The 27,871-nt window shown below is 42.0% G+C and overlaps 1 protein-coding gene across 5 annotated transcripts; it reads right to left on the reverse strand.

Moving 5' to 3' along the window:
- LOC113129681 (NACHT, LRR and PYD domains-containing protein 12-like) lies at positions 1–27,816 on the reverse strand. Of its 5 annotated transcripts, XM_026305702.1 has the most exons (11): positions 27,691–27,816; positions 27,519–27,574; positions 23,244–23,280; positions 19,697–19,961; positions 18,427–18,525; positions 9,901–11,761; positions 9,043–9,216; positions 3,049–3,222; positions 1,459–1,632; positions 849–1,022; positions 1–82 (listed from the first exon to the last, which is right to left on the reverse strand). In XM_026305702.1, exons 4-11 carry the CDS (start codon positions 19,950–19,952, stop codon positions 73–75), a joined length of 2,922 nt encoding a protein of 973 aa, XP_026161487.1. In that variant the 5' UTR covers positions 19,953–19,961; positions 23,244–23,280; positions 27,519–27,574; positions 27,691–27,816; the 3' UTR covers positions 1–72. The 5 variants fall into 5 exon arrangements, 4 of the variants coding, with proteins under 4 accessions (XP_026161487.1, XP_026161486.1, XP_026161488.1 ...); XM_026305701.1 differs by lacking the exon at positions 23,244–23,280; XM_026305703.1 differs by lacking the exon at positions 23,244–23,280 and having other exon boundaries at positions 27,503–27,574.
- Positions 27,817–27,871: the final 55 nt, after the last annotated feature.

Here is a 27,871-nt window from a genome sequence, read left to right on the forward strand (position 1 = left end):
GGTAATAGAAACCAAACTCCATTCAATGATCCAGATCCAGTCTCAGATCCAGGTCCACATTTAAGTGAACCATTACTTCCACCTGTGGAGAGAAGCAGAGAGGGCAGAGGTCAGAAACCAAAGGTCACAGAGACTCATTTCATCAGCAACAGTTGTCTTCACATCAACTCAAACACATGATCACAACAAGATTCTGGCTGATCTGATTTGCAGACTGTTGTCTCTGTCTGTCTTTCTGTCCAATCCTGAAGCCTGTCCCTGTTCTTGTTTTCCTCTCACAGCTTCACTGAGAAGGTTGGAGCTTTACAGGAAATCCTGGATCTTTGCTCTGATACTGACTGGGTTTAGTAAAATCCTGCTGAAAGCACCATGGACTGACTCCAGCCCTCTACTGAGATATTATATATATAAATATATATATATATATATATATATATATATATATATATATAGCAGTACTGGTATATACATATAGCAGTATATCTATATATATATCTATATCTATCTATCTATCTATCTATCTATCTATCTATCTATCTATCTATCTATCTATCTATCTACCTACCTATCTATATATATCTATTCTGTATATATATGCAAGAGATTCAGGAAGTCTTTTGTGTTCACGGCCATAAGACTATAATTCCACAATAAACAACACACACAAACCCCCCAAAATAATTACTTTTATCCATACAAATTAATTACTTGATTACTTTATTAATTACTTCATTAATCACCATTAATTAATATAATTTTAAAAATATTAAATTTAATAACCTGTAATAACTGCTGTAACAATTTAATTTCCCCTTGGGGATTAATAAAGTACTTCTTCTTCTACTGACCTTACACTTGCCAGTCTATAGGATGGATTTTTCGTGAGACCACTAAGCTGCTTCACATGTGGATCCAGCAGCTTGTTGAAGCTCAGGTCCAGTTCTCTCAAATGGGAGGGGTTGGATTTCAGAGCTGAGACCAGATAACCACAGCTGGTCTCTGACAACCTGCAGTGCTTTAGGCTGAATAAAGAATAAAACATGTAATATTAGAAAATAAAGTTCTTGTTTGAAAGTTTTTCAGAATGTGTTCAGAGCTGAAGAAGGTTTAGAAAGTAGAAGTTTATAAAGTGGAAACCCCAAACAGCTGAAGCCAACATGATGCAGGTTCAAAGCAGTCCCATCCAAAAAGGGACAAAGAGCTGTCATTAATATGACATGCTGCTGCTTCAATAAAGACGGAGTGACTTCAGCTCTGAAACTCTGCCAGCTCCACCTGTGGCTCCATCTATAGAAACTCATGTTGTGCAGCCACATTTCTCTGTGAGGGAAAACAGCCTTTTACATGAAGAGCCTCAGTGTGGATCAGTCTAATATCAGCCTCATTTCTGCAGTTTAGTGTCAGCACAACTTTCACATCAAATTAATTTCAGCACACAACAAAAACATATTGTCTTACCCCAGATACTGCAACCTACATTGCGGACCCTCCAGTCCAGTACACAGCTGCTGCACTCCTGAATCCTGCAGGTCATTGTCACTCAGATCGAGATGTTTTAGATGGGAGGGGCTGGATTTCAGAACTGAGACCAAATATTCACAGCTGGTCTCTGACAACCTGCAGTTCTTCAATCTGAAGAAATAATAAAACACAAAGATAAAATCATCCATTATCTATACCCACTTATTCCTAACCAGGGTCACAGGGATCTGCTGGAGTCTATACCAGCTCTCTTTGGGTGAAAGGCATGGCTACACCCTGTTCAGGTCACCAGTCCATCACTGGGCCACATAGAGACAAACGACCTCACACACCCACACTCACACCTATGGACAATTTAGAGTCACCAATCAACCTGACACACATGTTTTTGGACTGTGGGAGGAACCAGAGTACTTGCAGAAAACCCACGGAAGCACAGGGAGAACATGCAAGCTCCACACAGAAAGGTCCCTGCTGGGTTTCAAACCAGGGACCTTCTTGCTGTGAGGCAACAGTGCTAACCAAAAATCCACTGTGCTGCAAGAAAAAAATCATTGATAATCACTGAGGCAGCAAAGCAACCCCAGAACATTAGTGAACCTGCTCCATATTTGACTGCTGCTTTAAAGGTGTTGTTTTGTTTGCTGTAGCACAGAGTTTCTGATTTATCAGTTGTAACAGTTATAATATGGAGTTGTAACAGTTATAATATGGTTGTCTCTTTGCAGAAAGATTTTGGCTGTTTTTGATGTGCCTCTCTCAGCAGTGGGGTCCTCCTGGGTCTCATTAAAACCTCATTAACTTATGGGTAATAGATGGTGCCATCAGGATCTCTGGACATGGACTTGTAGTCATGAACTTGAGCCTGGGTTGACTCTGATCTTCAGTCTGAGCTCCACAGATTATTTTCTGCTGTTTTCTTTTCTGCAGCCTCAGTGTGGTTCACACAGACATACTAAGCAGCACAATGAGGACTTTGTCATTTGACATTTCAACTGACTGGATGAGAGATTATTAGGCTGCACTAACTAGGATTCCCAACAGGTGAGTCCAAGGTGAACCACCTGCTCCAAATCCAATGGCAACATCTAAAAAGGGGCCAATAATCTAGTCCAGGACCTGTTTGGATTTCTGTGTGGAAGAAGCTGTCTGGCAGTTGTGGTTCAGGTTGTGCTTAGAGTTCACCAAGTAGTGCTTCTGGTTTGGCTTTGTCTCCAGGAAATCAATGGAAGTCAATGGAATGTCCTCTGAAGTGATAGAAACACACCTGTCTGTGTCTCATCCATCAATATCAATGATCAAAGAAATATTTCTACTGCATCAAAGAAACTGGATCCATTTCAAACAAATATTATTTCAGAGGGGTTTTCGTCTTCATAATAGAAATAATAGAAAATTATGTTTTAAGGCCCAGTCTTTAGTGACTTAACACTGAATTTGGCCTAATAAAAATGTAAATGCAACAAAAGAAAAACAACTTCTACAGAAGGTATGTCTGTGCAAACACTGATAAAAACAAACAACAACAAAGAAAGGATCAACAGTAGTAACAGTCAGTGAACTGACCCCAAAGACCCCAGTCTGGAGTGGGTACTCTCCAGAAAACCACACAACAGCTTCACTCCTGAATCCTGCAGGTAGTTGTCACTCAGGTCCAGTTCTTTCAGATTCGAGGGGTTGGACTTCAGAGCTGAGACCAGATAACCACAGCTGGTCTCTGACAAACCACAAAGTCTCAATCTAAATGAAGAATCAAACAGGAGATAAAATGATTGATAATCAATCTGATCAGTCCTTATCAGTATCATATCTCTAAAATGAGTATAATGACTTTGTCCTTCTGTTATTGTGGATCATTGTAATGTCAGCCTTCTACAGACATCATCCAAATGGCAGCACAACATTCAGACACTTGTTCATATTAACACTGATTCAGAACATGCTGCTGACCAGTCACATCTTCAAGTAGTCAAGAAACAAGACCTGTTTAAAATCATGTTTAATATTTAAAGTAGTACATAGTTTTTTTCTTCTGTACTCAGTGTAGTAGTAGGTATTATAATCTAATATTAGTGTCGTTGTCCATCGGCTGAAGCTCAGACTTAAGAGAACATACACTTTGTGGAGGTAACAGAACTGTCAAATGTGGATTATTAAATATCAGATCTCTTTCATCTAAATCTCTGTTAGTAAATGATTTGATAACTGATCACCAAATTGACCTACTTTATCTTACTGAAACCTGGTTACAGCAGGATGAATATGTCAGTCTGAATGAATCAACTCCCCTCAGTCATAAAAATTGTCATGTTCCTCGAAGCACAGGTCGAGGTGGAGGAGTAGCTGCAATCTTCCACTCAAACTTATTATTAAACTTTCATCCTCAGAACAGTTATAACTCATTTTAGAGCCTCACTCTTAGTCTCTCGCATCCAAACTGGAAAACACAAAAACCAGTTCTACTTGTCATTGTGTATCGTCCACCTGTCCCTTACTCAGAGTTTTTAACTGAATTTCCAGACTTCCTGTCTGATTTAGTGCTTAGATCAGATAAAGTCATTATAGTGGGAGATTTTAACATTCATGTAGATGTTGAAAATAACAGCCTCAGCATTGCATTTAATTCTATATTAGATTCAATTGGTTTCATTCAAAATATTAATAAACCCACCCACTGTTTCAATCACACCCTTGATCTTGTTCTGACCTATGGCATCGAAATTGAACATCTAATAGTTTTTCCCCCTGTTTTGTCAGATCATTCTTTAATAACTTTTGAATTTAAAATGATGGCTCATGCAGCGTTTGGAAGAAAATTCCACTACAGCAGATGTTTATCCGACAACGCTGTTAATAAATTTAAGAAAATGATTCCATCTTTATTTACATCTATGCCAAGTATAAACATAGTGGAGGGTAGCTGCTTCAATCCCACTCCCTTCCAAATTGATCGTATTGTTGACAGCACTGTAACCTCACTGCGTGAAACGCTTGATTCTGTGGCCCCTCTGAAAAAGAAGTTAGTGAATCAGAGAAGACTAGCCCCATGGTATAATTTACATATTCGTACCTTAAAGCAGGCATCGCGAAGGCTGGAAAGGAAGTGGCGTTCCACAAACTTAGAGGAAATTTTTCTAGCCTGGAAAAACAGTCTACTAACATATAAAAAAGCTCTCCGTAAAGCCAGAACTGCATACTATTCATCACTAATAGAGGAAAATGAGAACAATCCTAGGTTTCTTTTCAGCACTGTAGCCAGGCTGACAAAAAGTCACAGCTCTGTTGAGCCCAGTGTTCCCTTAGCTCTCAGCAGTGATGAATTTATGAGTTTCTTTACAAATAAAATCACAACTATTAGAGATAAAATTCAGCAGATGCTTCCTATACCTGCAATAAATGAATCTTCTACTACAGTAGCTCTTGAATCATCTGTAGGACCTCAGTTATGTTTAGACTGCTTCTCTCCCATAGATCTCTCTGAATTTACATCAGTAGTTGCTTCATCGAAATCATCAACGTGTCTCTTAGACCCCATCCCGATTAGACTGCTTAAAGACACCCTGCCATTAATTAACTCATCTTTATTAGACTTGGTAAATTTATCTCTAGTATCAGGCTACGTACCACAGGCCTTTAAGACTGCAGTAATCAAACCTTTACTCAAAAAGCCTAGTCTTGATCCAGGAGTCTTGGCTAATTATAGACCAATATCCAACCTGCCATTTATTTCTAAAATCCTAGAAAAAGCTGTTGCTAAGCAGCTATCAGACCACTTACACAGGAATGAACTATTTGAAGATTTTCAATCAGGATTTAGAGCACATCATAGTACAGAAACAGAACTGTTAAAAGTTACCAACGATCTTCTCTTAGCCTCAGATAATGGACTTGTTTCTATACTTGTCCTCCTAGACCTTAGTGCTGCATTCGACACCATTGACCACAACATCTTATTACAGAGACTGGAGCATGTGACTGGTATCAGAGGAACAGCGTTAAAATGGTTCCAATCCTATTTATCGGACAGATTCCAGTTTGTTTATGTCCATGAAGAACCTTCCACTCGAACAAAAGTTAGTTATGGAGTTCCACAAGGCTCCGTGCTAGGACCAATTCTGTTCACCCTGTACATGCTTCCTCTAGGCTATGTCATTAGGAAGCACTCTATTAATTACCACTGCTATGCAGATGACACTCAGTTCTATCTATCTATTAAACCTGTTAACACAAACCAGTTAACCAGACTTCAAGCCTGTCTAACTGACATAAAGGTCTCGATGACCAGTAACTTTTTACTTTTAAACTCAGAGAAAACAGAAGTCATTATATTTGGGCCAAAAAATCACAGGAAATAACTTTTCTAAAATTATAGCTACTCTAGATGGCATAGCCCAGGCCTCCAGCACTACTGTAAAAAACCTTGGAGTTATTTTTTACCAGGACATGTCCTTTAACTCACACATAAAACAAATCTCTAGAACTGCATTCTTTCACCTGCGCAACATTTCCAAAATTAGGAGCTTCCTGTCTCAAAATGATGCAGAAAAATTAGTCCACGCATTTGTTACCTCAAGGCTAGATTACTGTAACTCATTACTATCTGGATGTCCCAATATCTCCATAAAACGCCTCCAATTAATCCAGAATGCCGCAGCCACAGTCCTGACAGGAACTAGCAAGAGAGATCATATTTCTCCTATATTGGCTTCTCTTCATTGGCTCCCTGTAAAATATAGAATAGAATTTAAAATCCTTCTTCTCTCATACAAATCCCTTCATAATCAAGCTCCTTCATACCTTAAAGACCTCATAGTACCATATTATCCCAATAGACCACTTCGCTCTCAGAGTGCAGGTCTACTTGTGGTTCCCAGAGTTTCCAAAAGCAGACTGGGAGGCAGAGCCTTTAGTTATCAAGCTCCTCTCCTGTGGAAGCAGCTCCCAGCCTGGGTTCAGGGGGCAGGCACTCTCTGTACTTCTAAGGCTAGACTTAAAACCTTCCTCTTTGACAAAGCATATAGTTAGGGCTGGCCTCAGGCAACCCTGAACCATCCCTTAGTTATGCTGCTATAGGCCTAGACTGCCCGAGGACCATCGGTGCACTGAGCTCCCCTACCCTAACCCCCCCTTTCCCTTCCCTTCCCCTCCCCTCTCTTCCTCTCCTCCCACCTCATGTACAGTGGGTACGGAAAGTATTCAGACCCCTTTAAATTTTTCACTCTTTGTGTCATTGCAGCCATTTGCCAAAATCAAAAAAGTTCATTTTATTTCTCATTAATGTACACTCAGCACCCCATCTTGACAGAAAAAAACAGAAATGTAGAAATTTTTGCAAATTTATTAAAAAAGAAAAACTGAAATATCACATGGTCATAAGTATTCAGACCCTTTGCAGTGACACTCATATTTAACTCACATGCTGTCCATTTCTTCTGATCCTCCTTGAGATGGTTCTGCTCCTTCATTGGAGTCCAGCTGTGTTTAATTAAACTGATTGGACTTGATTAGGAAAGGCACACACCTGTCTATATAAGACCTTACAGCTCACAATGCATGTCAGAGCAAATGAGAATCATGAGGTCGAAGGAACTGCCCAAGGAGCTCAGAGACAGAATTGTGGCAAGGCACAGATCTGGCCAAGGTTACAAAAGAATTTCTGCAGCACTCAAGGTTCCTAAGAGCACAGTGGCCTCCATAATCCTCAAATGGAAAAAGTTTGGGATGACCAGAACTCTTCCTAGACCTGGCCGTCCAGCCAAACTGAGCAATTGTGGGAGAAGAGCCTTGGTGAGAGAGGTAAAGAAGAACCCAAAGATCACTGTGGCTGAGCTCCAGAGATGCAGTAGGGAGATGGGAGAAAGTTCCACAAAGTCAACTATCACTGCAGCCCTCCACCAGTCGGGGCTTTATGACAGAGTGGCCCGACGGAAGCCTCTCCTCAGTGCAAGACACATGAAAGCCCGCATAGAGTTTGCCAAAAAACACATGAAGGACTCCCATACTATGAGAAATAAGATTCTCTGGTCTGATGAGACCAAGATTGAACTTTTTGGCGTTAATTCTAAGCGGTATGTGTGGGGAAAACCAGGCACTGCTCATCACCTGCCCAATACAATCCCTACAGTGAAACATGGTGGTGGGAGCATCATGTTGTGGGCGTGTTTTTCAGCTGCAGGGACAGGACGACTGGTTGCAATTGAAGGAAAGATGAATGCGGCCAAGTCCAGAAATATCCTAGAAGAAAACCTCTTCCAGAGTGCTCAGGACCTCAGACTGGGCCGAAGGTTCACCTTTCAACAGGACAATGACCCTAAGCACACAGCTAAAATAACAAAGGAGTGGCTTCGGAACAACTCTGTGACCGTTCTCGACTGGCCCAGCCAGAGCCCTGACCTAAACCCAATTGAGCATCTCTGGAGAGACCTGAAAATGGCTGTCCACCAACGTTCACCATCCAACCTGACAGAACTGGAGAGGATCTGCAAGGAAGAATGGCAGAGGATCCCCAAATCCAGGTGTGAAAAGCTTGTTGCATCATTCCCAAGACGACTCATGGCTGTACTAGCTCAAAAGGGTGCTTCTAGTCAATACTGAGCACAGGGTCTGAATACTTATGACCATGTGATATTTCAGTTTTTCTTTTTTAATAAATTTGCAAAAATTTCTACATTTCTGTTTTTTTCTGTCAAGATGGGGTGCTGAGTGTACATTAATGAGAAATAAAATGAACTTTTTTGATTTTGGCAAATGGCTGCAATGACACAAAGAGTGAAAAATTTAAAGGGGTCTGAATACTTTCCGTACCCACTGTATATTCCACCATTGAATGTCACTAACCTTGTGCTCTCTCTCTCCCCTAGTTTGTGCTCTCTCCCTCTCTCTCTGTTCTCTCTGTACCTTCTGCAGGTGTCCCTGGTCCTGGAGCTGTATTTCGCTGATGTGCAGTTACTGGTCCCACCAACTTGCAGTGTCTATTTGTTGTTTATTGTTGCTGTTCTTTTCTCTCTGCTCTATCCACTCACCCCAACCGGTCGAGGCAGATGGCCGCCCAAACTGAGCCCGGTTCTGCTGGAGGTTTTTTCTTCCGTTAAAGGGAGTTTTTCCTCTCCACTGTCGCCAAGTGCTTGCTCATAAGGGAATTGTTGGGTTTTTAGTTTTAGTTTTTGTAAAGTGCCTTGAGATGATTTGTATTGTGATTTGGCGCTATACAAATAAAATTGAATTGAATTGAATCCGATCAGAGCATAGACCGGGGCTTAGACACTGCTGTTGTTACAATTTTGCTTCAAATGACCCAACTACACAACAATTATATCTTTTAGTTTGACACACTACACCTTTGTAGCAGCCCAACCAAATTCTGGTAGCAAGAATTAAATCTATTTCTGTCAAACTTTAAATAAAATTGCTCAAGTCTTTGGAGGAACATGTTTGGGGAAACAGTACATTGCTGACTAAGTGTTCATTTCTTCAGATTTGTGTTTAGTCAAATACATGTCAACTGAATACATGAATATTAAGAAAACACACACATACAACAGCTGCAATTAGTTAACCGACCTCAGAGCCTCCAGTCTACAGTGTGGACTCTCCAGTCCAACACACAGCATTTTCACTCCTGAGTCCTGTAGGTTGTTTCCACTCAGTTCCAGTTGGCTCAGATGGTTGGGTTGGGATTTTAGAGCTGAGACTACAATTTCACACTGAGTCTCTGAGAGTCGACAGTCAGAAAGTCTGTCCGAACACAGAAATTACATTTGTTAGTATGAAAACTAATGCTTTTATTAGTATCTGAAGTGTGGTCATTAACTTGATTCAGATACTGATGTACATCTTTACCTTTAGGTTTCCAGACCTCAAAGACTAGCAATACAACTCAGTTATTTGTACTGTTGCCGCTCTTTATTGCTCTAAGGCAAAATTATAGGATATGTCATCAGGTTTTGATATCAAACATTTTACTCTTCATGTGAGTATAAGCCTTGATATGGCCCACTTTCCCCAGTGTGATTTTCAGCACTCCAAATTATGCACTTGAACACATGAATCACTAGAATGACTACAAATGCTAAATTAAATACTGTCAATAACTGTGAATGAAACACACATTTTTTCATTCAAGGATTATACTAGTACATCTGCACGTCCCATCATTGTGATTAGGCTGCACCTCTGTGACTCCTGATAGCAGAAAATGGAACAGTATGTTGGGTTTTATGAGGTTGATGATCCTCAAGGTTTTTGCAGCAAAACCTCAGGAAAGTGGGAAACATTACTGCTGCTACCAGATACAGCAGAGTATTTAATAGATTCTTTCACTCAATAAAAAAAAATCATGTTCTTTGCCAGCTCCAGAGGTCTTTAGTTGAGGACTAGTGATTTGATATGTTCCCTATATGTAGTGATTTGTGTACTTACACAGCTTTCTTGCAGACCTTGATGGCTGGCAGCAGCCTCATTTGAGCCTCCCTTGATGCTGGGTATTTTTTCAGGTCCAATACATCCAGAATGTTTTCTGACGACAGTAAGATGAAGACCAGAGCTGATATCTGAGCAGGAGACAGTTCTTCCGTGGAGAGATGTCCTGAACTATGGTAGTGCTGCATCTCATCCACTAGATAAAAGTCATTAAGTTCATTTAGACAGTAGATCAGATTGATGCTTTTCTCTACAGCTAAATTCTCACCGATCTTCTTCTTGATGTACTCAACTGTTTTCTGACTGGACTCTGAATGACGACCTTTCTTTTTGAGCAGGTCTGGTAAAAGTTTCTGACAGGATTCTTGTGAAAGACCCAGAAGGAAACGGAGGAACAAGTCCCAGTGTCCATTTGGACATTGTAGGGCCTGGTGAATACCAAACCTGTGGAACTTTGTCATAGATCTTTGAGTTAACAGCATCTGCAGGCATTGAAGCATATCTCCTGGCTCATGCATTAGGTTTCTCTTGTGGTTAATAAATGTCATCCTCACATAAACTGCAGCCAGAAACTCCTGAACACTCAGATGAACAAAGCTGAAAATCTTGTCTTCATCATTCCTCCCCCACTCTTCTTTAAAGATCTCTGAGAACATTTCAGAGAGCACTGAGGCCTCACTGAACTCAATACCACTTTCTTTCAGATCTTTCTCATAAAAGATCAGGTTACCCTTTTTTAGCTGCTGAAAAGCCAGTTTTGCTAAAGACTTAATATCATGAAGGCACTTTTCTTTGTGGTACTTCCATTCTGTCTGTTTGATCTGAAGCTCCAGGAACTTTGTGTACATCTCAGTCAGAGTCTTGGGCAGCTCTGTCCCCTCTCTGGTTTTCAGCACATCCTCCAGAACTGTAGCAGCGATCCAGCAGAATACTGGGATGTGACACATAATGTGGAGGCTTTGTGAACTCTTGATATGGGAAATGATTGTACTATATTGCTCATCATCTGTTAAACCCTTCTTTATGTACTCATTCTTCTGTGGCTTGGCAAACCCTCTGACCTCTGTTACTATGTCAACAAAATCCGGATGGATCTGACTGGCTGCTGCAGGTCTAGTGGTTATCCAGAGGCGAGCAGATGGAAAGAGTTTCCCCCTGATGAGGTTTTTCAGCAGCTCATCCACTGAAGTGGACCCTGTCACATCAAATCTATCTGTCTGACATTCTCGGGTCCTACAATCAAGCTGAAGGTGACTCTCATCCAGTCCATCCAAAATAAAGAGAAGTTTGAATTCACTCTTGCCAAAATTGGTGTTTCCTGATGCATGCAGCGCTACAAAGATGTCAGTCAGAGCCTCCTTATTGATCTCGACAGTTTCCTCAATACATTCCTGCAGGAGATCTGCCAAACTAACCTTTTGTCCCTTCTTCAGATTCAGGTGACGCAAGGTGAAGGGGAAAAGCAGATGCACATCCTGATTGGCTCGTCCTTCAGCCCAGTCCAACACAAATCTTTGCACAAGGAATGTTTTTCCAATTCCTGCAATTCCTTTGGTCAGCACTGTTTTCACTGGACTGTCTTTCCCAGTAGGAAGTTTAAACATGTCTCTGGGTTTCACTGGTTTCTCTTTGTGTCGATGCTTTCTTGCCATCTCAATCTGCCTGACCTCGTGCTGCATGATGATGTCTTCATTGTCCTCAGCTGCGATGTACAGCTCTGTGTAGATATTATTTAGATGCTGCTTATCCTTATTCAGTGTTGACGCTTCTCTTGCACACATGAACTTTTTTTTGAGGTTTGACTTGAGGATCTGTGTGTAGTGTTTCATGGATTGTGCCTTTGCTACTGGAGCCATCGCAACTGTAATATACATGGATGGGAAAAACTGCGTTAGTGCACGTTTCTGAGTTTTATTTCAGTTTTATTTGTAATGTTTTACTTAAAAAATATAAACACCAAATCATTTTCTTTATGATAAGAAAAGTAGGGTGGCTTAGTGGAGCCTATCCCAGCTCTCTTTGGGTACACCCAGGACAGGTCACCAGTCCATCACAGGGCCACATAGAGACAAACAACCTCACACACCCACACTCACTCCTATGGGCAATTTAGAGTCACCAATCAACCTGACATACATGTTTTTGGACTGTGGGAGGAAAAAACCCGGAGAAAACCCACGCAAGCACAGGGAGAACATGCAAACTCCACACAGAAAGGTCCCTGCTGGGTTTCAAACTAGGCACCTTCTTGCTAACAGTGCTAACCACCAATCTACTGTGCTACCCTATTGGACAAAATACATCATTTAAAAAAACTGTAACTGTAAAAATGTAAGGATATATATATATATAAGGATATATATAGATATAGATATAGATATAGATATAGATATAGATATATATATCTATAGATATATATAGCGACTGGATAGCTCAGTGGGTAAGGCCTGGTGCGGGCCTGGATTGAGGTGCGGGTAGACCAAATGGTAGGGGGTTCGAATCCACCACCAAGGAGCAGTACCCTGCATGGAGAAGGAGGTTAGAGGCAAAAATAAGGGCAACACGGAGAGACGTCAGCCAACTGTCAGAACTGCAGAGAAGGGGGATGAAGTTGGGTAAGAAATACAGCAGGCTGTCCATACCTGAGGCCCTGGAGACTGCCAAACAACGACTCACAGCCCTGGCCACACACCTGAAGAGGTACACCAGAGAAATAGAAGCACGGAGAACAAACAACATCCAAAGTGTACTCTCAGTGGGAGGGCAGTAACACGAGGGCTGACCCACCAAGGCTGGGGACTGAACGATACTGGAAAAACATATGGGAGAGGGAGGCATGCCCAGTGGCTGGCAGACCTGAGAGCAGACCACAGCAGGAACAGGAACCAGTAACCATCGCAACGGCAGATATCCGAGAAAGGGTCCCAGCTGGACAGCACCGGGGCCTGACATGATCCACACCTACTGGCTACAGAAGCTAACTGCCCTCCATAAGCGCCTGGCAGCTCAAATGAACCAGCTGCTAATGGATGGCACCCACCCAGAGTGGCTAACTGAAGGCAGGACAGTCCTAATCCCTCAAAAGGGAGCAGTCCCATCCAACTACTGTCCGATAACCTGCTCCTGTCGGGCATCATAGCGGCTAAGATGAGTAGGCACATGGCTCAATATGGGTGTTCCAGAAAGGAATGGGTAAGGACACCAGGGGAGCAAAACACCAACTACTGGTGGATAAAGCGGTCGCTCGAGACTGTAAGACCAGGCAGACCAACCTGTGCACGGCCTGGATTGACTACAAGAAAGCCTACGACTCAATGCCTCACACATGGATCCTGGAATGCCTGGAGCTGTACAACATCAATAGGGCCCTAAGAACCTTCATAAGGAACTCAATGGGACTGTGGAAAACAACCCTAGTAGCCAACCTCAAGCCGATAGCACAAGTCTCCATCAAGTGCGGCCTCTACCAAGGAGATACTCTGTCCCTGCTGCTGTTCTGCATAGGCCTGAACCCCCTCAGCCAGATCATCACTAAGACGGGCTTCGGATACCGACTACGAAATGGGGCAACCATCAGCCACCTCCTGTACATGGATGACATCAAGCTGTATGCCAGGACTGAGCGAGACATCGACTCACTGATCCACACCCCCAGGATATACAGCAACGACATTGGAATGTCATTCGGACTGGATAAGTGTGGTCGAATGATAACAAAGAGAGGGAAGGTTGTCAGGACTGAAGGAGTTGAACTCCCAGAAGGCAGCATAGCGGATGTTGAGGGAAGCTACAAGTACCTTGGAATCCCACAGGCAAATGGGAACCAAGAAGAAGCCGCAAAGAAAGCCGCCACAGCCAAATACCTACAGAGAGTAAGGCAAGTCCTAAGAAGTCAGCTGAATGGGAAGAACAAGGTCCAAGCCATCAACACCTACGCCCTGCCGGTCATCAGATAACCCGCTGGCATAATAAGCTGGCCAAAAGAGGACATAGAAGCCACTGATGTCAAGACAAGGAAGCTCTTCACAATGCATGGAGGACTTCACCCCAAATCCAGCATCCTGAGACTGTACGCTAAGAGGAAGGAAGGAGGCCGGGGACTGGTGAGCGTCAGAGCCACCATCCAAGATGAAACAGCCAAGATCCATGAGTACATCAGGAAGATGGCCCCAAGCGATGGAATACTTAGTGAATATCTCAGGCAACAGAAGCCCGATGCAGAGGAAGAAGAGCAAGAACCATCATGGCAGGACAAACCCCTGCACGGCATGTACCACCGACAGATACAAGAAGTGGCTGATTTCGAAAAGTCCTACCAGTGGCTGGAAAAAGCTGGACTGAAAGACAGCACAGAGGCACTAATTGTAGCAGCACAAGAACAGGCCCTGAGCACAAGATCGATAGAGGCCAGGATCTACCACACCAGGCACGACCCCATGTGCAAAGATGCCCCTGAGACAATCCAGCACATAACAGCAGGTTGTAAGATGCTAGCAGGCAGAGCATACATGGAACGCCATAACCAAGTGGCCGGCATAGTGTACTGGAACATCTGTGCCGAGTATGGGATGGAGGTCCCAAGGTCAAAATGGGACACACCTCCAAAGGTGAGGGAGAATGACCGAGCTAAGATCCTGTGGGCCTTCCAGATACAGACTGACAAACAGCTGATGGCTAACCAACCGGACATAATAGTGGTGGACAAACAGCAGAAGAAAGCCGTAGTGGTAGAAGTAGCAATCCCAAGTGACAGCAACATCAGAAAGAAGGAACATGAACATGAAATACCAAGGGTTTAAAGAAGAGCTAGAAAAGATGTGGAAGGTGAATGCAACAGTGATCCCCGTGGTAACACACCCTCGAGGCTGTGACCCCCAAACTGGGAGAGTGGCTCCAACAGATCCCAGGAACAACATCAGAGATCTCAGTCCAGAAGAGCGCAGTGCCAGGAACAGCTAAGATACTGCGAAGAACCCTCAAACTCCCAGGCCTCTGGTAGAGGACCCGAGATTGAGGAAGACACACACACCACCCATAGGTGTGAGAAGGGAATTTTTTTTAATATATATGACTTCCATACCAGATCAGTCGCAGCCCGGTTTAGCAACAACCACCACTGGTGCTGTTGAACTACAGGGTGCCAGTGGAAAAACTGTTGGTTGAAGAAGGAGAGGAGGAAGGCGTGTTCATAGGCAAAGAGAGAAGAGGAAGGGCAGGAGTGTAGGGAATTTGTCAGGGAAAACTAGAAAGTGAAAGTGACTTAACTGGCCAAGTATGGTGACCCATACTCGGAATTTTAACCCATCCCCAAGTGCACACACACACCCAGGGCAGTGGGCAGCCAGTGCTGCAGCACCCGGGGAGCAGTTGGGGGTCCGGTGCCTTGCTCAAGGGTCTCACCTCAGTCATGGTATTGAAGGTGGACAGGGCGCTGGCTGTTCGATCCATGCCACTGTCAATTTCCTGCCAGACCTGAGACTTGAACCTGCAATTTTCAGGTTACAATCCCTATCCCTATCCATTAGGCCACTACTGCCTCAGAGAGTTGGCTGATATGATGGAGAAAAGAAAGATTTATATCTTGTGTGTTCAGGAGACCAGGTGGAAAGGTAGCAAGTCTTAAATATTAGGAGCAGGGTTCAAGCTATTTTATCATGGTGTGGATGGAAAGAGGAATGGAGTTGGAGTTATTGTGAAAGAGGATTTTACTAGGAATGTTCTGGAGGTGAAGAGAGTGTCAGATAGGGCGATGAGTCTGAAGCTGGAAGTTGAAGGTCTGATGTTGAATGTTGTCAGTAGTTATGCCCCACAGGTAGGATGTGAGTTAGAAGAGAAGGAGAAATTCTGGAGGGAGATGAATGATGTGATTCTGGGTATCCCTAGTGGTGAGAGAGTGGTGAGTGGGGCAGACTGTTGGTGAGGGAAAAAGAGGTGATGAGAAAGTGATGGGTAGGTTTGGTATGCAGGACAGGAATGCAGAAGGACAGATGGTGGTAGACTTCGCAAAAAGGATGGAAATGGCTGTAGTGAACACACCTCCAGAAAAGGGAGGAGCATAGGGTGACATATAAGAGTGGAGGCAGGAGCACACCAGTTGATCTTGTGCAGACATTTCAACCTGAAAGAGATCAGTGACAGTGTGTTCCTGCAAAGTAGTGGCTGGGGAGAATGTAGCCAGACAGCATAGGATGGTGGTGTGTAGGATGACTCTGGTGGTGAGGAAGATGAAGAGGACAAGGGCAGAGCAGGGGGCCAAGTGGTGGAAGTTGAAAAAGGAAGAGTGTTGGAGTGTTGTGTGGCTTTCAGGGAGGAGCTGAAACAGGCTCTGGGAGGTCAGGAGGTTCTTCCAGATGACTGGATAGCTACAGCTAAAGTGGTCAGAGAAATACTTGGTGTGTCATCTGGAAAGAGGAAAGCAGATACGGAGACCTGGTGGTGGAATGAGGAAGTTCAGAAGTGTGTTAAGAGGAAAAGGTTAGCTAAGAAGAAGTGGGACACTGAGAGGACAGAAGAGAACAGAAGAGTACAGGGAGATTCTGCGTAAGGTGAAGGTAGAGGTGGCAAAGGCCAAACAAAAGGTGTATGAGGATTTGTCACGAATAGTGGACCAAAACGGACTGATTGCTTTGGAGTTGTCATGGTGGAAGGTATGGTGAGACCCACGATGGATGTATGTCCGGCAAAGCAGGAGAGAGATGTCAGGGTGGAGGTGGAGCGCTGATACTGGAGGCACAGACAGGTGACCACGGAGTCGAAGGACCTCAGCAGCTGTGTATTAGAGTATATCTGTCACGGGTTGATGGACGAGTGACAGGAGAGTCCAGGCTAGTGCAGACCAGCTATGGAAGTTGCTGGTCCACATTGTGAGCTGTGGTGGCCGAGATGGTCTCGTGAAGCCAGGTAGTGTTACAGGCAGTTAGGCTAATGGTATCTGTTATGGATTGGTGTAAGCTCCAATATACACCAAGGCACAAGGTGGCAGCTAAAACGACGATACTCCGATGGAAGATAAAAGATTAAAATCCCACATGAGCGTAACTGCAAAGTCCGTATGGTTGTAGATCATTAAAAAAGTAAAAAGTTACCGGTGACTAGCGGCAGCAAATCGCGCCAGCGTCCACTCACATCTGGGTCCATACTGTATGAACCACAGTGATGTTTGCAGATGACATTGTCATCTGTAGTGAGAGCAGGGAGCAGGTGGAGGAAAATCTAGAGAGGTGGAGGTTTGCTCTGGAAAGGAGAGGAATGAAGGTTAGCCGCAGTAAAACAGAGTACATGTGTGTACATGAGAGGGACTCAAGTAGAACGGTGAGGTTACAGGGAGTAGAGGTGAAGACGGTGGAGGATTTTAAGTACCTAGGGTCGACAGTCCAGAGCAACAGAGAGCGTGGAAAAGAAGTGAAGAGACGTGTGCAAGCAGGTTGGAACGGTTGGAGGAAAGTGTCAGGTGTGATGTGTGACAAAAGAGTGTCAGCAAGAATGTAAGGAAAGGTGTACAAGACAGTGGTGAGACCAGCAATGTTGTCTGGTTTAGAGACAGTGGCACTGAGAAAAAGACAGGAGGCAGAGCCGGAGGTAGCAGAGGTGAAGATGTTGAGGTTCTCTCTGGGAGTGACAAGGATGGATAAGATCAGGAATGAGTACATCAGAGGGACAGCTCATGTTAGATGTTTTGGAGAAAAAGCCAGGGAAGCCAGATTGAGATGGTTTGGACATGTTCAGAGGAGGGACAGTGAATACATTGGTTAAAGGATGCTGAGGTTAGCGCTGCCAGGAAGGAGACCTAGAGGAAGATCAAAGAAGAGGTTCTTGGATGTAGTGAAGGAGGACATGAGGATAGATGGTGTGGGTGAGGAGGATACAGAGGATAGGGTTAAATAGAGGCAGATGATTCGCTGTGGCGACCCCTTGAAGACTGTATGTTGAACTGTATTGTACTAATATATCTGTAATACAAAATGAACATCAGAAAATGTGAGTGTTAATTAAACACTAAAAAGTGTGTATATGTCGCCATATAAAGTGTGTATATAAACACTTTTTGGTCTTGATTTAACACTGGCATTTTTGCTGTGTTCCCTGTGTGAAATGGCAGGTGAAATGTCATGTGATTCTGAGTGTACAAGTCACAGAGGACCTCAGCTGGACCAATCACACCTGCACTGAGGTGGGAAAAGTCATTTAAGAAGTAATTTAAGAAGTCAGTTCTCAGATACTACCTGAGAACAATTAAGAGATTTGGTCTACCCCAGAAACTACCTTTCATTCTATTGAACAGCCACAACCATACAGAACTGGGGCTTGGACAGACCATGACGCTTATCCTTATTGTGGACTAAGGGGCTTCACTGAGCAACCACAGTTACCTTAGCACATTATTTTGACAACCAGTGAGAACCTGCCATGCAGTACAGAGGTTGTTCAAAGTGATGGCAGTGGCAAACTTTGTCATTGTTCTCTGTTGTTCCAATAGTTAAAATAACTAATCCTACAGCCTGAATGCGCACTGCCTTCCACATTTACCTTCAGTGTTAGAAGTCGGAGAACTTGAAGGAGGAGGACTTGGAGGAGGAGGACTCGGAGGAGAAGCACACTGAGGCATCTGAGGTGAGAAAGGTTGTGCTGAGAGAAAAAGAGATGGAATATAATATAACTGAAGTTCATCTGGATTTGATTTGGTCTCATTTTTAATAACTAAATGTTCAGGGTCAGGTGCTTATGTATGACCCTGAACCTGAATTAAAATTCAACAAATTTAACAAACCTGTTGGTCGCCCATCTCCTGTGGGCGGGAGAATAACTGTATGTTCAGATATATCACCAAAGGTCGTCGGATAAATTTGAATAACGATTGACAAAACTTATGCCGAATAAAACTTTAAAGTCTCACGATTATATTGGTATAAAGCAATTTAGGATTGAATTATCACAGCGACTACAGTTTATTAATATTTAACAACAGTACAAATACAGTACAGTACGCTGATTCTTACCTTTTCTGCCGTGTTACTTCATAGGTGTACCCAAACATCGAGTGTCACATTTTGTTCGTTAGAATCCAAAGAACATAGTGCACCCATGTTTTTGTCCAAAAGACATATTATTATATAGTAAATCCATAAACCATCGTCCTCCTTATGAAAAGCTGTAATCCGGTTCGTTTTACGGTTGATTTCGCCGTTTATTCAATAAAGATTGACATAGCAAGCTTCTGTGAATCACATGAGGCCTCAATCAAACGTGTTTTAGCGTAACTAACCCTAAAACCAATAGGAATCGCAACTCAGAGCAAATCCCAGTCAGGGGGATAGACCAACTTTTATTGACAGTAAAATCAGCTAGTCGCATTGTTCGTCAATGATGACTGACGTATCTTGTAGCCAATGATGAGCCCTTTCGAGCGGTATATAATACTCTATGGTGGATGACGCATCAGTGGGCTATAAAAGGCCCCCACCTCTTATTGTAAGTTGCCTTGACAACGCTGGGCAAGCAGTTCGAAGCAAGAGGGGGAGGGGAGCCATATTTCACATTTTACAGCGCGCCAATAGTAAACTGGAAAGCTTTTGCTTCAAACGACATCAACGTCATCAATATAACTCTTGAAATGTAAGCACAATAGCTAGTTTCATTTGGGTATGTGTTTTTCAGCCGTGTGCCGAAAAAGGGGCGCTGTGACTAAGAGGGTATTACAAAGCCACTGTCTTCTTGTAGGACAGGATTTAGCTAGGTGTAACAGGTGTTATATGTTCTGTAATGAGTGACTTGATTCTTTCCTCTTCCTGTTACTGACCTGGTCCTGCACTGGGGTCTGACAGACTTTGCAGCAGGTCATTTCTGGGAATCTCTGCTAAAACTTTTTTCGTCACTTCCACAGCTCCATGAATTTCATATCTCTCCACCATCAGAGTCACAGTTTTCTCTCTCATAGACCCATCCAAACGACTTGCTGGGATGCCTTTTGGTTCCTGCTCAAGGAACCACTTGAAGCGCAGAAACTCATCGCTTTTCAGTTCATCTAGGACTTTCAATATCTCTTTTGTTGCCATTGTGAGACCCTGGAGAGATCAGAGAACAATGCCAGTCAGTTCTGTTTTTGATTCTGCTTCAGTTAGTGCTTCACTGTGTTTGTTTTGGTTGTGGCAAAGATGGACACAACCTGATTCCACATGTTTTTCTGAAGTGTCAAATAAACTACAGCTACCCACCTAAATCTAAAGTCTGAATGGATGGAATAAAACACTGAAATCATCAGTGGGCATTTCTCAACACTGAGTTAACTTTTTCTAAACTCTTCAGTCAGCTCAGCAGCAGTGTGGACTTAACTGAGGATCACATTAACAACAGAATATAGTCATCCAATGTGTGAAATGTTACCTTTCAGGGATTTATACGGTGGCCGACAAGGGCAAACGCGCCCCAACGGCTAAAACATCTGCAAGAGAGAAACGCTGCAACAACGAAAACATGCAAAAGAGAGAACACAACGGAAGTGCGCCGAGCCGATAGGGGGACCCCGAACTGAGGGATGCTATGAACAAAGTTTGGCTAACTTTTACAGAGGGGACATAAAAAAGTTACGTTTTCCGTTTATTTCTTTTTAAACACTTGGCTTTCATGTTTTACAGTATTATAAAAGTACAGCATTGTAAAAGATGATGGCCAAGTGTTTAAAAAATAACAAATGGAAAACTTACCTTCAGATGTCCCACCCTGCAAAAACAACCCTCCGTACCCTCCCCCATGTCTCCCAACGTTGTATGACACTTTTGATCAAGTAAACAAATGTAGTAGAACATTTTCCGCACATATTAGCGGACATGAGAACAATCATCAGAGGATGCTCATTCTGTTGCAATTCAAAACTATAAGCTGCGCCTCACTGCGCAGCCTCCGAATTGAGTTGCGGCTTATATCTCTACATGTGTCTCTCTTGCCTCTCTAAAAGTTCTTTGTTCATAACATCCCTCAGTTCGGGGTCCCCCTATCAGACTTCCATTGTGTTTTCTCTCTTGCAGGTGTTTTCTCTCTTGCATGTGTTTTCGTTGTTGCAGCGTTTCTCTTTTGCAGGTGTTTTCGTTGTTGCAGCGTTTCTCTCTTGCGTGTGTTTTCTCTCTTGCATGTGTTTTGGCCATTGCGGCGTGTTTGCCCTTGTCGGCCATCGTAATTTCACCTTTTAAAAACGTGTCCACATAAGATCATGGTGACTTTCTATCTTTGTCTGCAGACACTGACAGATGCGGCTAGTGTTCATCCGATTGACTACTGTCACATCCTCACACCTTTAAATTCAGAGTGACTTAAAAGCAAAAACCAGGTGAAAGCTGTAGTTCAGGCAGTCATCAGCAGGTGTCACTGTTACTACATGCCTGTCCATTCAGTTGATGACAATATGGGGCCTCTGTCCCTACACTCCAGCTCAAGGTGACTTACAGTGGGTACTGAAAGTATTCAGACCCCTTTAAATTTTTCACTCTTTGTGTCATTGCAGCCATTTGCCAAAATCAAAAAAGTTCATTTTATTTCTCATTAATGTACACTCAGCAGCCCATCTTGACAGAAAAAAACAGAAATGTAGAAATTTTTGCAAATTTATTAAAAAAGAAAAACTGAAATATCACATGGTCATAAGTATTCAGACCCTGTGCTCAGTATTGAGTAGAAGCATCCTTTTGAGCTAGTACAGTGTCATTCCCATGAGTCTTCTTGGGAATGATGCAACAAGTTTTTCACACCTGGATTTGGGCACCCTCTGCCATTCTTCCTTGCAGATCCTCTCCAGTTCTGTCAGGTTGGATGGTGAACGTTGGTGGACAGCCATTTTCAGGTCTCTCCAGAGATGCTCAATTGGGTTTAGGTCAGGGCTCTGGCTGGGCCAGTCAAGAACGGTCACAAAGTTGTCCGAAGTCACTCCTTTGTTATTTTAGCTGTGTGCCTAGGGTCATTGTCCTGCTGAAAGGTGAACCTTCGACCCAGTCTGAGGTCCTGAGCACTCTGGAAGAGGTTTTCTTCTTTCCTTCAATTGCAACCAGTCGTCCTGTCCCTGCAGATGAAAAACACCCCCACAACATGATGCTCCCACCACCATGTTTCACTGTAGGGATTGTATTGGGCAGGTGATGAGCAGTGCCTGGTTTTCTCCATACATACCGCTTAGAATTAACGCCAAAAAGTTCAATCTTGGTCTCATTAGACCAGAGAATCTTATTTCTCATAGTCTGGGAGTCCTTCATGTGTTTTTTGGCAAACTCTATGCAGGCTTTCATGTGTCTTGCACTGAGGAGAGGCTTCCGTCGGGCCACTCTGTCATAAAGCCCCGACTGGTGGAGGGCTGCAGTGATAGTTGACTTCGTGGAACTTTCTCCCATCTCCCTACTGCGTCTCTGGAGCTCAGCCACAGTGATCTTTGGGTTCTTCTTTACCTCTCTCACCAAGGCTCTTCTCCCACGATTGCTCAGTTTGGCTGGACGGCCAGGTCTAGGAAGAGTTCTGGTCGTCCCAAACTTTTTCCGTTTGAGGATTATGGAGACCACTGTGCTCTTAGGAACCTTGAGTGCTGCAGAAATTCTTTTGTAACCTTGACCAGATCTGTGCCTTGCCACAATTCTGTTTCTGAGCTCCTTGGGCAGTTCCTTCGACCTCATGATTCTCATTTGTTCTGACATGCACTGTGAGCTGTAAGGTCTTATATAGACAGGTGTGTGCCTTTCCTAATCAAGTCCAATCAGTTTAATTAAACACAGCTGGACTCCAGTGAAGGAGCAGAACCATCTCAAGGTGGATCAGAAGAAATGGACAGCATGTGAGTTAAATATGAGTGTCACTGCAAAGGGTCTGAATACTTATGACCATATGATATTTCTTTTTTTTTTTTTTAATGAATTTGCAAAAATTTCTAAATTTCTGTTTTTTTCTGTCAAGATGGGGTGCTGAGTGTAGATCAATGAGAAATAAAATGAACTTTTTTGATTTTGGCAAATGGCTGCAATGACACAAAGAGTGAAAATTTTAAAGGGGTCTGAATACTTTCCGTACCCACTGTATGCTTTAGATTACATCTGTTCAATATATTATGTTAATGAGGGGAGAGAAAACAATCAAACACAAAACTCTATACATGTTAACACGAAAAATATGAGACATTATATTGGCAGTTTTACTTTCAGAGGAGATGTTTTGTGTTTGTTTTTTGAGATTTTGGCTTTGATGTCATGCTAAAATATTTGTTTTTGAATCCTTTAGAATCTTTCAGGATCCAGGTTTAATGGAGCCTGTAAAGAAAAAAACATGTTTAAAAAGACTAATGATTAGGTCTGACTAGAAATATTAATCAGTTGTACCTGTCAGCCTGGTCTCACTCTCCTTATGTGTTGATTCCTGATGGGTAAGACTTAACATTAGTTACTGCAGTAATAAATATTAACTAAGAGTTAATTAACGGTTAAGTCATGCATCTATTAATTATACACTAATGAATTTAGGCTAGATTACTGTAACTCATTACTATCTGGATGTCCTAATATCTTAATAAAAAGCCTCCAATTAATCCAGAATGCCGCAGCCAGAGTCCTGACAGGAAGTAGCAAGAGAGATCATATTTCTCCTATATTGGCTTCTCTTCATTGGCTCCCTGTAAAATATAGAATAGAATTTAAAATCCTTCTTCTCACATACAAATCCCTTCATAATCAAGCTCCTTCATACCTTAAAGACCTCATAGTACCATATTATCCCAATAGACCACTTCGCTCTCAGAGTGCAGGCCTACTTGTGGTTCCCAGAGTTCTCAAAAGCAGAATGGGAGGCAGAGCCTTTAGCTATCAAGCTCCTCTCCTGTGGAACCAACTCTCAGCCTGGGTTCAGGAGGCAGACACTCTCTGTACTTTTAAGGCTAGACTTAAAACCTTCCTCTTTGACAAAGCATATAGTTAGGGCTGGCTTCAGGCAACCCTGAACCATCCCTTAGTTAGTTATGCTGCTATAGGCCTAGACTGCCCGAGGACCATCGGTGCACTGAAATCTACTTAAGTAGATTTTTTTTCAGGTATCTGTACTTTACTTAAGTATATATTTTTCTGAGGACTTTTTATTTTTACTCATACAGTAAATTTACATTTAAACACAAATATCTGTACTTTCTACTCTAAATTACATTATCAAAACTGGCTCGTTACTTTTTCAACCTCCACAGATGAGGACATGACGTAAAAGACGTAACTAACTAGAGGTAAATGTACAGGTGTGTACAGGTTATGATAGGGAGAAAACCTGCAGTGCAACATGGTGGAAGAAAGGGATCCAGGGAGTATTGAACAACTGTTCAAGAATGATTCATTGTGAATGTGTTTGTTCCCTGTACCAGCACTGAGCAGGTTGTTAATAAACAAGGAATTTTTTTTTTTGTGTCAAACTTTTTTAGTTTTGTGGAATTATCAAAAGATGTATTGTGTATCATTGACGGCAAAGAAACGTTACTTTTTACTTTTTTTACTTAAGTACCGGTACTTTCTTACCTATACTTAAGTAATGGAGTTGAGTCAGTACTTCTACTTCTACCAGAGTCTTTTTTCACACAAATAACTGTACTTCTACTTAAGCATAGAATGTACTTTTGCCACCTCTAGGTGGTCCTCAGCTGTAATGGCAAATGGCCAAAACTCCCGAACAGCTCCAGACTTTATTTACCCCAGGGATTGATCACCAGAGCAACCCTGGACTTTGTCCTGTCAGAGCCATGAGGACGCCAGGACTTGGACTCAGCTCCCTCCCACCCGCCCTGGACATTGTGATGGGACCTTTGGGCCCTCTGGGAACCGGCCCTTGACGGGTGAGGGGTATTGTTATGAGCCTAGGTTTACGTTTCCTGTTGGTCTTTTTATTTTGGTGCCTTAATTCATATTGCCCCCTAGGTTAGTCACAGGTAGCTTTGTTTATTAGCTAAATTGCTTCCACCTGTGTTAATTAGTTTTTGCTCTGAAAGTATTTAGGCTTCCTGATTTCCCTGTTCTCCGTCGAAGCATTGCCCGGTGTACTTGTGTTTAATGTTGTGTGTGCCATGAATTGAGTTAGTGCTTGCAATATGTCAAGGAAGAGAAGTTTTGTTTTGTTTTACGCCGAGTGGCGTTTCTGTTTTTTCCTGCCTGCCTGCCCGCCGAGTGGCAGAGAGTGTCCCTGTGTTTTTTGTGTCAGAGCTCTGGAAGATTCTGGAAAATAAAAGCTGCTGTCCTGCACTTGGGTCCTCACCTCTCCTCCTTCACCATCACACACCAGTGTTTATGACACATGTGGCATAAAAGTTTTTTTGTTTTAAATTTGGATTAAATCATGCAGTTAGTCCATGCTAAAAAACTGATTTCTATTTGATTCTGTTTGTTTCACTAATGTGAACGTTGAATCTTGAAATGGGTAATTATGATAAGTAATGCCTTTTCTATAAATTTAAGCATTTACAAAGCTCCTCTTATGAAATTCATTCATTTTTTTCAATTTTAAAAAAATATTTATTAATGTTAGTACCTTTAGGAGCATGTAAACAATCAACAATGTTAATATTTTTTTTTCAATAGTTATTTCATGATTATTATTGCATTATTTTATTGTTTAATAATTACTGAATGAATTAATATTGATGTCATTCTAAAATATTATTTGATGTATACGTATTACCTTAGGTAACAAGAATACATAGATGAATAATAGATGCATGACATAACTACTAATTAACTCTTAGTTCTTTATTGTTGCTGTTCTTTTCTCTCTGCTCTATCCACTCACCCCAACCAGTCGAGGCAGATGGCCGCCCAAACTGAGCCCGGTTCTGCTGGAGGTTTTTTTCTTCCGTTAAAGGGAGTTTTTTCCTCTCCACTGTCGCCAAGTGCTTGCTCATAAGGGAATTGTTGGGTTTTTAGTTTTAGTTTTTGTAAAGTGCCTTGAGATGATTTGTATTGTGATTTGGCGCTATACAAATAAAATTGAATTGAATTAATGTTTATTACTGCATTAATTTATTGTACCTTATTGTAAAATGTCTATATCCTATTTTATATTTTACTGGAAATGGACCGTTGGAAATGTGTCAGAGCAAAAAATAAAACAAAAAACAGAAAAAAAAATGCCACTGGCACTTTGAGCCAAAGCCAGTAGGGATAAGTATTAAAATCAACAACACAAATACAAACACTGAATAAATCATATATTCACATTCAACAATTACCAAATTTATTTTACTATATATTGCTCTACAACCAGTAAAAACCTGCACCGAAAGACTGAACCACTGCTCCCATCTACAAGTTCATTATATGGCAACAAAATTTAACACACAACAGCAGAGGTCTTGCCCAGTTTTTGTTACCTGTCGGGGTTGTCACCTGTGAGAACTACCCTCACATGCCAAATACAAATCCAACTGCTGACAGAAACCTGGTGTCAGTGTGACTAACATCACTTTCTATCAGGGTGATAAAACACATGAATTTGATAAATAGCCCAGTGCTGTTTGACATTATTTGGATTAACATTCACCTTGGCCTCCAGTTGAAGCTGCCAGTTTCTGAGCCAGTTTGTTGCTGGATTTTTTACAAACACTTAAACTTCAGATTTTGACAGTTTTTCCATTTTTTTGACTCTTATTTTTTTCCTTAACCTCTTCAGATTTTTCATATTTCTCTATAACATCTTGAATACTACATTGTTTGCTGATTTCCCTTTGAGATTGGCCCTGCTGATGCAAAATTAGGATTTTATGCCAGTTGTATTCTGTAATCTTTGGCATTTTTAATTGAATGATATGATTAAACTTGGTTTTATATATTTGCAAGCTTTCAAGAATTCAACTCAAAATGTGCAAATACTGTTCAACAAAAAACTTAAAAATTAATACCTAACTCTGAAGCACTCAACCATAGCCACAAGTAGCTCAAACAATGACTAAGAAGTATTTCTTGACTAAAACTGGGGGTACCAAGGGTTTAGGACATGCTGAATGCCACAATACAAACTTAAAAACCATTAAAGTAAGACAGAAATAGAATCTGACACATTTCTGTGTAGATATTTCCTATACTTGTATTCTAAAAAAGAAAAATAAATATATATGTCATCATAGCATCACTAAGATAACAAATCCTAAGGCTTTTGCACAGTACTGTATCAAATATTAGACACATTACAGTATCCCACAGGCAAACTTAAACTCTGAAAGGATGGAATCAGACACTGTCCTAACACAACAACACAACTGTCTCAGACTAAAACAGCTCAATAAATCAGCTGTGTGTGTAGTCAAAAAACAAACAGCAGATAAGGTTTTCAGTCAAAGACAAAACATTCCTGTCCCAGTTCTGACATACCCCCATTTCTCAACAGAAATATTTATATCACATTTGTTTCCTGGTGCTGGTCAAATCTGACTCAACATGAAATTGTACATTTTGACTAAAAGTCATATTCAGTAATTACCAAATTTATTTTACTATATATTGCTCTACAACCAGTAAATACCTGCACCGAAAGACTGAACCACTGCTCCCATCTACAAGTTCATTATATGGCAACAAAATTGAATACACAACAGCAGAGTTTTTTCAGTTTTTGTTACCTGTCAGGGTTCTCACCTGCAAAAGACCCAAAGATGAGCAACTACATCCTCACATTTGAAATGCAAATCCAGCTGAAAACAGAAACCTGGTGTCAGTGTGACTAACATCACTTTCTATCAGGCTGAAAAACCAGATGAATTTGATAAATGGCCCAGTGCTGTTTGACATTAGTTGGATTAACACTCACCTTGGCCTCATCCATCTACTTCAGGTGTTTTTAATGCAAATGACTACAGACTGTAGATTTCTTGTTCCCTCTCTGTTCAAATGTACCTGTATTACCTAATCCAAGTGGCTCCTCCTCTTGGCAGTTCTGGGGGAAACAACACAAGTAGTTTGAGGTGAAGACTTTTTTGTTTAGAAGTGCT

The sequence above is a fragment of the Mastacembelus armatus genome, unplaced genomic scaffold (genome assembly GCF_900324485.2).
Source record: "Mastacembelus armatus unplaced genomic scaffold, fMasArm1.2, whole genome shotgun sequence".
Classification (NCBI taxonomy): domain Eukaryota; kingdom Metazoa; phylum Chordata; class Actinopteri; order Synbranchiformes; family Mastacembelidae; genus Mastacembelus; species Mastacembelus armatus.

What these genes read in the sequence shown, in the direction of transcription:
- LOC113129681 (XM_026305701.1), bottom strand. Translation starts at nt 19,952, where the DNA reads ATGGCAACAAAAGAGATATTGAAAGTCCTAGATGAACTGAAAAGCGAT. An exon ending in AGACCCCAGTGCAGGACCAG is followed by an intron (nt 18,526 to 19,696) that starts GTCAGTAACAGG and finishes TTTTTCTCTCAG; the next exon opens with CACAACCTTTCTCACCTCAG. An exon ending in TCCAGACTGGGGTCTTTGGG is followed by an intron (nt 1,633 to 3,048) that starts GTCAGTTCACTG and finishes TTATTTCTTCAG; the next exon opens with ATTGAAGAACTGCAGGTTGT.